This window comes from Phragmites australis, chromosome 6 (genome assembly GCF_958298935.1).
Source record: "Phragmites australis chromosome 6, lpPhrAust1.1, whole genome shotgun sequence".
Lineage (NCBI taxonomy): Eukaryota > Viridiplantae > Streptophyta > Magnoliopsida > Poales > Poaceae > Phragmites > Phragmites australis.
The window spans coordinates 27,957,200-27,970,615 of record NC_084926.1 but is presented as its reverse complement, the minus strand read 5'-3'; the positions used below and the strand labels follow the sequence as shown (position 1 = coordinate 27,970,615).

Sequence of the window (13,416 nt, the reverse complement as noted above, 5' to 3'; positions counted from 1 at the left end):
TTGATGATATTTTGATTTATAGCAAGTCACACGAACTACACTTTGATCATTTACGTGTTGTTTTTAAGGCTTTGGGAGATGCACATTTGTTTGGTAACCTCGAAAAGTGCACCTTTTGTATGGATCGAGTCTCATTTCTTGGTTGTGTTGTTACTCCACAAGGAATAGAGGTGGATGAAGCAAAAATTGAAGCCATAAAGAACTGGCTGACTCCTGAGACGATCACACAGGTGAGAAGCTTTCTAGGTCTTTGCAGGGTTCTATTGGCACTTTGTGCAGGATTTCAGCACCATTGCTACCCCATTGAACAAGTTGACATAGAAAGGTGTAGCTTTCAAATGAGGACCTGCACAAGAAAAAAACATTCAAGTTGTTGAAAGATAAGCTCACCCACGCTTCATTGCTCCAACTCCTGGATTTCGGTAAGACTTTGAGCTAGAATGTGATGAGGGGAAAGTCATGAGCCAGCACTCTTGATCACATAAGCAGAGCATTAAAAGTAGCATGCGGAGCGCATCAATGTACCTTGGGCTTCGTGTATGGCCTCTAGCGGACACAGTCCACCATTAGCTCATCGAACTGGTGAACAAAGTTCAGATACATGTAGTGTGTCTGCACGCTAGACCAACTCGACTGTGCAACCAATCTAAGTTAGAGAAACACAAAAGAAGTAATGAACATATATGTACACAAGTAGCATAGCACTTACCCTACGTCTGCACCACAAGGACCCCATGTCAGGCCGTCGACGCCATCCGCAGCGAACTGGTATGCGCTATGGTCCACAACGGGCCTACCGATGGCGATGCACTCATACAACCACATCTAAAGCAGTAGGCGACACTCGGTGAGGATTGCATTGATGTCGGTCTTCGTGCAGCCATTGCATACGCCATGGTACGTCACAGCCAGCATAGCTAAAGCCAAGCTATACTGTAGGACCTCCCCCGGGTCAGTGTCCACAACTCTGGCGTAGGGGATCATGTTCCTCGATATTGTGTTGCCATCAGTCTCAGTGAACATGACCCACCCAAACAACCATAAGAGGTATGCCTCCAGGTGGCGGGAGATGTCCTCATCACCATCCTGTGGGTAGATGTTGTCCATGTACAAAAAAAGAAACAAGTACCAATATCTTCATCCATTAGTAACTTAAAGGAGATGAGAATATAGTACAAGACATACATACAACAAACTGAATGAGAAAGGCTTCGTCGGGACGTGCTTCTCGGTCCCTGGAAAAGGCCTAAACAGGGCTACGCCATCCCTCTGTTCAACAATGGAGAAGCAGTCTAGCATCTCGTTGCGCCAGCCCACGGCCACATCCCTAGCCCCAACAATGGCACCCGTCCAAGGCAAGCCTGTCAGAAGCGAGACGTCCTCGAGCGTGGGCGCCATCTCACTGCACGGGAGGTGGAACATGTGTGTCTCGAGATGCCACTTATCGACGAGGGCCACGAGGAGGGCCCTGTCGTAGCTGAACCGCATTGCCACCTCTGAGGCCCCCACCAACACGTCCATCTCCACCAGCTGACACAGGTGAAGTAGGACGGTAGGATGCAACTTGCAAACATAATACAGTTAGAGACAAATACCGATAAAAATCGGTATGAAACATTAAATTCAAAATAGACAAATCTTGGGATCCAACGCTTGTCAATACTCATGAGCTCATCTTGATGAGGACATCACTCTTTCGGATACACACACACTGAGTATTCCTGCAACAATAGGTCCATTGACACGAGCTCGTGCACGTCAACTAAATCATGAGGTGAGCTCGTTCCTTAGTGTTCCTTTATATTTTGATAAGGATGAGATGCTACTGAATAATTGTGATGTATTGTTACTTAGGAACACGGGAGAAGAACAGCAAGGGCGCCCAAGCCAAGGTGGAGGTCCAATCAAGTTCGAGTCCGTTTCGGAATCCAGGACCAGCCTGCACTAAAATCGTCGCCCAGGACGCATACGGACTCCGTTTTTGACGTTCTACACATGGTTGGAAAGCTAAGGACATAAGCTTTCCAACGGGACTGGTCCCATGTTCAAATTCTTTCTGAGTCAACAGGAATCGTCGAAATAAGTGGACGTCCAGAATCTGTCAGGGTGCTGCACCACCATCTTTTAGGTCGTTGGGCCGTGTAACGTGTTCGAGTCCATTAGGAACGCGTCCAGGGGTCCTTGGCCGACCCTAGTCTTTTATATACAGTAGCCGCCGCCCTAATTAGGGTTGGGTTTTGCTTAGATATTGATCTTCACACAGTTGTGAGATTTTCGTTCTTGTTCCGGACCGATTAGGCCGCCGCAAGTGTTTGTGGAACCCCAACTTCGAGTGCTTAAATTCTATTCGCAATATTTCAGATTGCATCTTCTACGTTCTTGCTTGTGTTCTCGGTACGCTTGCAGGGATTGAGCCTTCTTGGCGAGGTCAACCGCGTGACACGGTTGATAACCAATAGAGCTGTGGTGTAGTGATTGCAAGGGAGACGATCTGTTCGGGTCGAAGCCTTTGGATCATCAACGTTGAGTTCTCCACCCACCGACTTATCGCTACCTATCGGAAGATCAGGCCAACATTACTCATCAACTGGTATCAGATTTTCAGGTTGCCCGTCAGGTAATTTCGTTTTTCCCCTTTAGATTAGTCTGTTTTTCATTACCTAGAGTCCAGAAAAAGCCAAAAAAAAATTCCGTCAATTTCCGCTGCCCTAGAACCCTTTGTGCCTTTGCAATTTTTGTTTTCAGTTGCGCGTTGTTGAGTTTGTGTCCGTGGTCGAGTCTTGTTGCTGGTTTTAGAGTCGTGTTCTTGGTCTTTAGTCAACGCTCCGTGCTGTTTTGATCACGCCGCTATCCCATCACCACTATCCCCACCAACAAGTCGAGCCACCACATTACTCGATTTGCCACCGCGAGCCGCCTTGTGTTACTTCTTGCCACGCCAACCCTAGATAGGTCGCAAGCCGCCTTGTATCAATTGCCCTACCACCGCTGCCCTCCTTGTTCATCTCGCGATCCTATTGCTTGCAATACCTTAAAGAGGTCAATTTCTGCAAGAGGTGCTTTGAAAAACACCCTAATTACTAATAAAAACATAACTATAAAAAAATACCAAAAAATGCAATCCAAAATACGCAGATCGAAAACAGTAGGGCTTCGCCATGCTGCCTCCCTCTCCTCTCCTTGTCTCCTCTCTCTTTCTTGTTTTCCAGAATAAAATGAGCATGTTTCCTCATTTTTGAGGTTTATATAGAGGAGGGGGTGGAGCGGCCCCCTAACCACCCCTTGAGAGAGAGGCAATGGGCCTAACAGCTCTCTCAGAAGGCGGTAAGGGTGACGGCCACGTGGATACTCCCTACCTACCCTTTGAGAGGACAGTTAGCCCCACCCGTCTTTTCAGATGACGGTAAGAGGTGGCATTGCTACTGTGGCTATCCTTACCGCCCTCTGACCCTTTCAGAGAGTGGTAGACCCTTATTTCTACAAATCTTCCTACGAAAAATATATATTTAAATATTTAATTAAAAATATAAAAATAAAAAACTCTCACAGACGCGCGAGGGACGGCCCAGCCGAGCAAGGATGAGGCCATGTCGGGTGCGGTAGGAGGCTGAGTCAGCCACGACTACTGTGTTGGGTGGGAAATAAAAGGAAATATCGATTGGTGTTTTCTTACAGTGAACAATAGGTAGCGTCGACAGAGACCGAGAGAGATTAGAGAGGAGAATAGAAAGAGAAAAAATAGGGTTTTAAGGAGAAACGTTTTAGGGATGCTTTTAGATGGATCTTGTAAAGTCATTTATACAATGAAGATTAAATTTTGTAAGTTGATAAGTTATTAATTCCGTTCTTTGTGCTTTTTTTGGTTGTTTCGTGTTGAGTTGGTAATTCTTGCATAATCACTAATTTAGTGTTTAATCTATTTTTATCACCATCTATTACAGTCTGCTTGTGAAAAACATAATTATTATTTAGAGATTCGATACACTTGATTTTTATTGAAATAGTTTTATATCATTAGTTTTTACAGTTAAAATTTGAGAGCAATCAAACTATCGGATCTTTCTATATATTGTTTTTATTGATGCGATAGCAGTCTATCTCTAACTGATTTTAAGATTAAATTCAATGTTTTGTTAGAGTGAATTAAAATTTGAATTTAACTTGCACATCATTCATGGTTGCATATTTTGAGCGAAATCCATAACGCTGCTTGTTGGCTTATTGTTGTCGGTGTCCAGCCGACGCTTCTGTATGCTCTGTTGGGTCTGGAGTGTAACCTGTTGGTAGCTCCGACTTTCACATGGGCGAATGCGATTGTTTCTTTCTTACCACACGTTCCACCGAGCAGTAGATTACTGCCCCGGTGAGGTTGCATCTCATAAGCGATGTAATTAACGCTTCATCGGCGCTAAATCAGCGGTGATGTTTGCAGCATTGCTGTGGCAGATATGCAAAACAAAATAGTAGATGTTTGATGCCAAACTCCGCTTGGCACCGAGGTCGATTTTGATTGTATCATTTGGCGGGACAAATATAGTAATGCCAAATTTTAGTGCTTGTCTAGCTTCCAAGTTGCAGACAAATATAGTAATGCGTTTCAAATTACACCACAAGTAGAAGACAAACAACACTTGTATAACAGAATTTGTCGAAACTTACTTTGATTGCTCAAACATAAGATTTTTCACAAATGCGTTTTTTAGTTGGACCCATATTCCATTAAGGACTAGTGCCAGCTAATCGCTAGGAACCAGATCATGAACAAAATTCGGGACACCCTCTACAACGTGCCGGGGTTTATGTCACACCCATGCGCCGCGCCGCTAAAGAACGCCCAATCTTATCAATTAAAATCATGAGGACAATACGAGACTCGAAATAACTTAAAAAGTAGCACAATAGTCGGCACGGCATAACAGCCTCGGGTAGCTCATGTCTTTTGACGACGAAAACACAGCCTATTCCGGGAACTTGGAGGCTTTTACGCTAGCCAAGTGCCTAAAGATAGGCCCGGGTCATAAGGCCATTTCAGACTCGTCCCAGACCATGCACGCTGCGCTGCGTTGTTGGTTGCAAATAATTGCAACAGTTTGCATGATGCCGCGGTTCTCTCTGGTCTTGGTAGTCGTGCTCACTGCCGCGGCAGCGTCGTCGTGCCACGCCGCGGTCGATGCGAAGATCGTGGACGGCCTCCGGGTGGGGTTCTACAATCAGACATGCCCCGACGCCGAGAGCACCGTTCGCGACATCGTCAACGCCGACATGACGAACGACCCCACCATCGCCGCGGGCATCATCCGCATCTTCTTCCATGACTGCTTCGTCAAGGTACGTATGTAATGGTAGACAAAGACAGCAACCTTGATTAATTATTGCTAACTAGCTCACTGATATTAATGGCTTGATTTGCATCTACGAGCAATACATCAGGGATGCGACGCGTCCATTCTTCTGGACGAGACGCCGACGACAGGGGAGGAAACGGAGAAGGACTCGCCGGCGAACGGGTTCACGCTCAATGGGCTGAGCACCATCGACGTCGCCAAATCGACCATCGAGTCCCTCTGCCCGCGCACCGTCTCCTGCGCCGACATCCTCGCCTTCGCGGCCCGCGACTCCACCGTTGCTACAGGTCACCCCGGGTACGCCGTCGCGGCGGGCCGCCGGGACGGCCGGACCTCGTTCAAGTCCAGCCTCCCAGGCAACCTTCCTGGGCCGAGCCAGAACGCAGCTGATCTCACCAAGGTGTTCGCCGGGAAGGGCATGTCCCAGGAGGACATGGTGGTGCTCTCCGGCGCGCACTCCATTGGCGGCGCCCACTGCTTCATGTTCTCCGACCGCCTGTACAACTTCTCCGAAGGCACCGACATGGACCCGGCCATGGATCAAGGCTACGCCAGGCAGCTCCGGAACGTCTGCCCGGCGCCGGGCCGCGCCGACAACGACCCGGAGAGCGCCCCCAAGGTGGCGTTCGACGCGCGGACGGAGCAGAGGCTCGACAGCTCGTACTACAAGGAGCTGCTTGCCGGGCGCGGGCTGCTGTCGTCCGACAACGCGCTGGTGGACGACCCGACGACGCGGGCGACGGTGGAGCAGCTGGCGAGCGACGTCGCACTATTCCACCGCAAGTTCGGGGAGGCGATGCAGAGGCTTGGCATGGTGGACGTGCTCGTGGGCGAGGGGCAGGGGGAGGTCCGGCTGGACTGCCGTTCGGTGAACAGCCCGAGGGCGGAGGTGTCATCGACGCTGCCGAGTTTCTTCTTAGAAGAACGGAAGGACGCAACGCAGCACTGCTGCATGCAGCCATAGCTCATTGAGCTGATGAGCCATGTACGCATTATGTGTGCAGCATGCATGGAGAATCGACTAGTAGCACAATATGACACATGGTAACAAAGGAGATACGGGGAAGAATGGAGCGTTGGTTAATGATTCCCTCTATTCCATCATTTGACTGACGTCTATTTTTTCGTCCGATAAATTGGTTCATTGTAATTTTTCACCCACGTTCCTCAACCGCTATATTAAGATTCGGCCACTACCACTGATCATGATTCAGACTAAACCTGAGCCAGCCTGAAAAAAGCCCGAGCTCCGCCGGGTGGGCCCGACTTTGGCCTGCCCAAGCTGGCCCCTAACTACTGCTGGTAGGGGGTTTGAGCAGCAAGGTGCAACCCAAAACAAATTGGGCCTAGCCCAAGCCCATCCCAAAACATTAAAATATCTATATTGTCTCCCTCAACTGTTGCTCGAATCTGTTTTTCTCTCGAACCATAAAACCAGATATCTCACCTCTCCAACTATTCAAACCGGTGCAATTTACTTTCTTAACTGTTTTTTTATTGTGGTTTCATCCTACATGACGCTGATGTGGTGGTGGGACCCACATATCATATAACATGTGGCATGAGTTATTGTACACGAAGACATTCCAGTCGGCAGGCTCCTGACCACACTCCTAACCATGCACCTGCCCTTACTCCCCCTTTCTTCCCGAGCTCCGGTAACAGTTGTTACCACTCCTCGAAGCTTGATTGCTCGATCCGAGCACACCACCATGACCGTCACACTCCCCTGGTTCCATTTTGCTGCTCCCCCAACCTCGATTTGCACTAAGCCCGAAACGCCTAATTTGGGCCGCCTCCGTTGCCTTCGCCAATTTCTCACCAATAGTAAGACCTCGCTCCAATCCTCTCTGTCTACACCATCTAGGGCATCACTGCTAGCTAGCTGAGTCCCCAATTTGAGCCCTCGTGCACCGAGATGCCCTAGCATCATGCACCTCTGCTCCATCACTAGACTAATGGCCTTTAGACCTCATCCAAGCACGAGACTAGTGTCGCCCTAGACTCTAGCTACTTCGGCCAAGCTCAATTGACTCGAGATGCCTTGGTCTTCTCTCCCTTCTCCGACGACCAAACATCCACGGCGCCGCCACTCGTTGTGTTCCCAAGCCCTAGAGCCCGATCGGAGCTGCTCATCTCCTTCCTCTCTCTCTCTCTCTCTCTCTCTGCAAAATATCAGAGCCAGAGTCACCATGGTTTGCCCGGCTGAGCTCGAGCATCGCTAGTCATCCATCACCTTCTTCTACCTCCAACCGCCCACGCCCGACGCCCTCTCGCCCGCCCGTGAGCGCAGTGGTTGGCAGTTGTGGTTGGGTGCGTGGTTGGGAGCAAGGATGCCGAGGGAGGGGATGACGAGGCAACGGTGCCGCTTGGGCTAGTCACCGCAGCGCTGGACATGTCGTCACAGTTGGAGGCAGCACTGGAACTCTGGGCGTGTGCGCTCCTCGCTCTTCGGCGCTACAGTAACGTCACGGACATGCTCAGTGACTATATCTCCAGTTGCGGCAAGTCCTGCTCCGGCGACAAAGCGACATCCTCCTCCTTCTTGTCATCCTCCTTCTCATCCGACTCCGGTGACTTCGGCGCCGCCTCCCGGACAGAGCTCCTGTCCCTAGGGCGCCACTGCTCTACGATAGCTAGCGTGCACCGCACGCTCACGGCATAGCAACGTCGAGGGTGCATGACCACAGCCCAGCATGCCGGCGCTGTGCCTTCTTGGGAGTGCTAGGAACCTGCACCTGAGCCAACTGAGGTGGTCGAGGAGGGTGGACTCGACACTGGCGGCAAGGAGGCAGGAGACTGTGGCATGGGACGAGATGTCTCCTCCTCTCTCTGAGATGCACGTATGGGTAGAAGACGGGGAGAGAGAAGAGGGATGAATATGATGATGAGATGTCGTCTAACATGTGGGTTCCACTGTCACATAGGACGAAATCACCATCAAAACTAGTTAAGAAGGTAAATTACACTGGTTTGAATAGTTTGAGGAGGTGGAATATCCGGTTTTGTGGTTTGGAGGGAGGGGGTAGATTCGAACAATAGTTGAGGGAGACAATACGGATTTTTTCCATGTAAAAGCAAACAAGAGGCTCAGCCTGATTTTGGCCCTAATTTTCTGCCAAGTGGAATTATAGGGCTAGGATTGGGTAGCTATTTTTGGCCCAAACAAGCTAGGTTTTTCTTTGTCCAGCCCAAGCTCGGCCCGACCAGCCCATGCTCAATTCTGTTTCAGACATTGCTAGTGCCCCTTGTCATCCATATATTAACCCACTAACCTGAATCCAATAATGCCTCCCTCCAACTAGCCAACATCACACTTTCCAACATGTTGCCTCTAGCCACATGTACCGCAATTTTTAATACAATTGACATGGTCGAGAGTGGTGCTACCACCACCTACCTCAATCTCCACCAACTCTACTCTCCTTACTTGTCTTCAAGAGTAGCAACTGTGCAACTCACAGCCGCACTCCTTCCTTGTCTCTGATAGCGTGCCGCAAGTCCACCTACAGCTTCACTCCTTGCTACCTTTCTTAATAGCGCTACCCTTCCATCCCTGTTAGGTTGAGCCCATGTGGACTTGATCCCTGACATCTCCTTCATTTAAACCATTGTCGCCACACCGGCACACAACGAAGATGTATTGGAGCATATATCACAGTTTGACCCGAGGGTTAGCAAAGTTGACAAACATCCTACTGATATTAAACAATTGAAAATAGCGTACCAATTAAATGGAGTGTCTCTGTGTCACTTGGCAGAATGAAATCCTTTGATCCTGTGAAGAAATTCCTGCTATTCCAAACAACAGCATATACGGTACCATGAAATTTCCATTATATTCTAGATCGTGGAGTCGTGTGCAAACTGTAGGCCTAGGCATGGCAAATAGCCGAGTGGTTCCCTTCTCCGTTCCCTTCATTTCGTTCCCTTCCCGATTCCCTTCTCCGTTCCCATTCCCTTTATTTCCTCTCATCTCCAACAGCTTCCCTTCGAGGGGAATCGCGAAGGGAACGGAGAGAGAATCCCGTCCTGAAGGAAATGACCCTGGGAATCCCGTCGTGAAGGGAACCGTGAAGGGAAACCGTTGGGAGCGCTGAAGGGAACGGGAATCCCTTCACGACGGGAATCTGCCCGTGAAGGGATTCCCTTGGCATGGTCTTTAACTACTCCAATACATTCTTCTTAAAGGAAGCCATTGGGAAATGGGCAGATGGCACATGTCTTTTCTATTAAACCTTACTAAAAAAATGCTTGCCAAAAATATGAGACAAGGTGGCGCGAGAAATGTCGAAGATACTTCGGAGCACAAATCATTTTGTGGTTCCATCAAAAAGACCCTTAACCCATAAACACAATCCCCGATTACCAACCATTTCTGCGTAACCCGATATTTGGAAATGAGGATTGCCCCGGGACCTTATAGATTTATCTTAAATTTCAAATAAGGGTTTGGGTTCAAATCCTTCCTATCCACACAAGCACTAAAAGTGCTTTAGCAACCAAAAACATGAAAAATCCGAAATATATGTTAGATGTGTTAATCACTTGTAAACGGGTGACAGCTCTGTTTATACATCAAAGAGATACAATGGTGTTCAAAAGATACACCCGTGCTATACAGATAAATACGTAAAACACAATAATTACACACTACACTAGCATTTTAAGCACCCACTAGCTAGTCACTGGTTGTAATCAAGTTACCCAAATTTTAGTGAATAAAACTGCCTTGACTTCAAATATTTGAGAAATGAGAAACGCTTAAATAACTTCAAAAATAGCACGAAGACTTGCGCAACCAATTCCCTGTTCCCTACCATCTCTGGAAAAAAAAAACTAAGGAAAAAAACCTCCTAAATTAGCCAATTTCACGGCTGCTTCCTCTGACCTTCCCCTCCGAAGCAGCCGCGATAAAACCACGGTAAGCTCAGCGAGAAACATCCGATATTTCGTACGATCCGTGCCGTGCCGTCCTTGACCCGGCTACCGCCGCGTAGGCAACAACACGATGCTAAACGCACAGGGCCTCCGCTTAATTTTCCACCAAGAACCGCGTGTGCGCGAGCCGGATGAACCGAGCCGAGCGGACAGGTCACAGTGCTGTCAAGGCGCACGCGATTGATCAAGCAGCCGGGTCCTCTTCATCTTTGCCTCACTATTATATTGCCGCCGGCGCCGTGAAGCTGCTCTGCTCCGGTTCTTGCCCTATTCCCAGCCGCGGATTCCGATCTTCCTAGGTGCGTCGCGTCCGGGTGCTTGATTTGATGATTGTCGCTTCTGTCGCTGTTCTTTCTTTTTCCTTTTTCTTGTTCCCTGATTAGTTCTTGGGTGTTGGGTGCTCTTGACTGATGATGGGTGAAATTTGGCCTCGATTCTCCGCAGAAACTGGAATTTTTGCGAAAGCTATCTGCCATTCTTGGTTTGTTACTTGCCGCGGCGCCAAGATTTCACCATGAGCGCGACGAGATCGTTCTTCTCGTCCAGGAAGAAGGCCGCCAACGGCCCGGGCGCCTCGCGGAGCAACCCCTTCGACTCCGACTCCGAAGACGGCGAGAAGCAGTAGAGGCCGACCAGGGCCTCCTCCGTGCCGCCCCCAGCCGACCAGCGGGACTCCCTCTTCGGCGCCGGCGCCGGCGGAGCCCACGAGAAGGGCCGGTTCTTCTCTTCGTCGGCGTCTTCTCGTCCAGGAAGAAGGCCGCCAACGGCCCGGGCGCCTCGCGGAGCAACCCCTTCGACTCCGACTCCGAAGACGGCGAGAAGCAGTAGAGGCCGACCAGGGCCTCCTCCGTGCCGCCCCCAGCCGACCAGCGGGACTCCCTCTTCGGCGCCGGCGCCGGCGGAGCCCACGAGAAGGGCCGGTTCTTCTCTTCGTCGGCGGCGACGCGGAACAGCCACTACAGGAACGACTTCCGCGACGCCGGCGGCCTGGAGAGCCAGTCGGTGCAGGAGCTGGAGGGCTGCGCGGCGTACAAGGATGAGGAGACCACGCGGCGGACGCAGGGCTGCGTCAGGATCGCAGAGGAGACGAGGGACACCGCCTCCAAGACCCTCGTCACCATCCACCAGCAGGGTCAGCAGATCCACCGCACGCACATGATGGCCGTCGACATCGACAGGGATCTCTCCAGGGTAAAACAACTACAGAAATTTCCGCTCAATTTTCATTCATTAATCGGCCTGCAGCTTAGTCCTGCTGAAGCAGGGGATGGCAAAAGTAGTCCCAAGTGCAGATCAGAATTGGACGGTTTCAGAAATCCTGAACTCCATGGGGATTCCGGGTAACCAGTGGTTACCAACTAGTTTCTACTATCTAGAGGGGAATTGAAACCTAGATGTACTAAAATTGCTTGATACTTTATAGATTGTAACTGAAACTTGCAAGTTTATGGTGCCCCATTGCGTATTGCTGACCAGTTTCAGTAGTGGTAGGAACCGAAGACTCTGGATGATCTTTTTCATTCACACATATTCAGAGTGAAAAGCTACTGGGTGATCTTGGTGGCCTATTTTTCCAAGAAGTGAAAGCCAAAGAAGAAGGCACAGTCAGGGGTCCTATGCTAACTAGAGGTAATTTCAATTGTAACCTTAAAATAGACTGCAAGATGATAGGAGAAACTTGTACTGTGCGGTATAGGTTATGTGCTATTCGTAACTAAAATTATGCAATGATATGGATGCAGATGATTCCTTCATAAGGAAGGGCAGAGCAAAGGCAGAAACTGGGGCTGGTGGATCTTCCGTCTCGATCGAATGCATGTCAAGTCCATTCTGAGCCCACATCAACGCTTGAGAAAGTTGAGGTATTTGCAGACAGAACTATGGATATATTACAGTTCCTGCTCATTCTAGATGTGGTGGATGTCCTAGATTTGTATTTTTTATGACCATCTTGTTTTGCGTAGGCAGAGAAGGCAAAGCAGGATGACGCGTTGTCTTACCTAAGTGTTATACTGACCGAGCTGAAAGGGATGGCCGTTGACATGGGCTCTGAGATCAAAAGGTAATGTCACATTTCACTCTCTTTTTTTTCAGAATGATGTGTGGTTTTGTGAATTAGCGTGAATTGCATGCTTTATCTTTCTGATGTCTAGTCAAATATAGTTGTTGTGTAAATTACATGCTTTGATTGTTTGATTTATACCCAGTCTATGTTCCATCCACTCTCTAATTCTATTAAAATTTTCTTCATAATATAAACAAGAACAATAGTTCTGAACAAAGTATCTGCAAAGTCCAAAACAAAATTCCATTCTGTCAATTCGTATGGTGGTAGCCTTTATGCAGACATGGGTGTGACATGCTGTTTGTACATTTGTTGGATTCAGGCAAACAAAGTCAATGGGTGATGCAGAGAAGGATTATGACGAGCTGAACTTCAGGGTCAAGGGAGCGAACAATCGAGCTCGTCCTCTGCTAGGGAGATAAAGAGCATAAGTTCTTCTCTCTGGAAGATTCATATGACATTGACAAATCTTCGGGGTTTTCGCAACTCCTCTCTTTCGAAGTTTATGGAGCATTAGTTCTGATGATTCTGTGCATCAGATTTTGATCCGTATGGTTGGCTGTGGACATTTCAGCGTGTATTGTACATATGCTACAGACAGTAATATATTCTGTATGTTTTTATCTTTTTTTTTACAAAAAAGTCTGCCAATTGTTTAGCATTCTTGAGCTTCATTTCAATGGTTACCTGGAAACTTTACCTAATTACAAACTCGGGTTTATTTGGACCTAATGCTGACATATAGTGATATCGCCTTATATTCTCAACGTCCGCAAATACTTAGATGTAGTTAGCTTGATGCATATACATGTGTATGTAACGTAGCAACAAAAGGGTGAAGAGGTAGGAAAAATACAAGCGTTCGGGACAGTATGCATTTTCACCATGCTCGAGCACTATATTATACTGCACCAGGATGGTTCTGGCTCCCGCCCCGCCTCGTTCCACCCACCCAGCTTGTTTAATATCTAATATATACGTATAAAAGTATATCATATACAAACATAGTATATACAACATGTATTAGATAGTTCCAAATATCACTAAATCGAATCAGCGGTACTT

At 48.5% G+C, this 13,416-nt stretch overlaps 1 protein-coding gene and 1 pseudogene across 1 annotated transcript; both read left to right on the top strand.

Moving 5' to 3' along the window:
- Positions 1-5,097: 5,097 nt before the first annotated feature.
- On the top strand, positions 5,098-6,309 carry LOC133923107 (peroxidase 5-like). The gene is made up of 2 exons (XM_062368555.1): positions 5,098-5,328; positions 5,431-6,309. Exons 1-2 carry the CDS (start codon positions 5,098-5,100, stop codon positions 6,307-6,309), a joined length of 1,110 nt encoding a protein of 369 aa, XP_062224539.1.
- Positions 6,310-10,298: 3,989 nt separating this feature from the next.
- On the top strand, positions 10,299-13,012 carry LOC133922191 (SNAP25 homologous protein SNAP32-like; annotated as a pseudogene).
- The last annotated feature ends 404 nt before the right edge of the window (positions 13,013-13,416 follow it).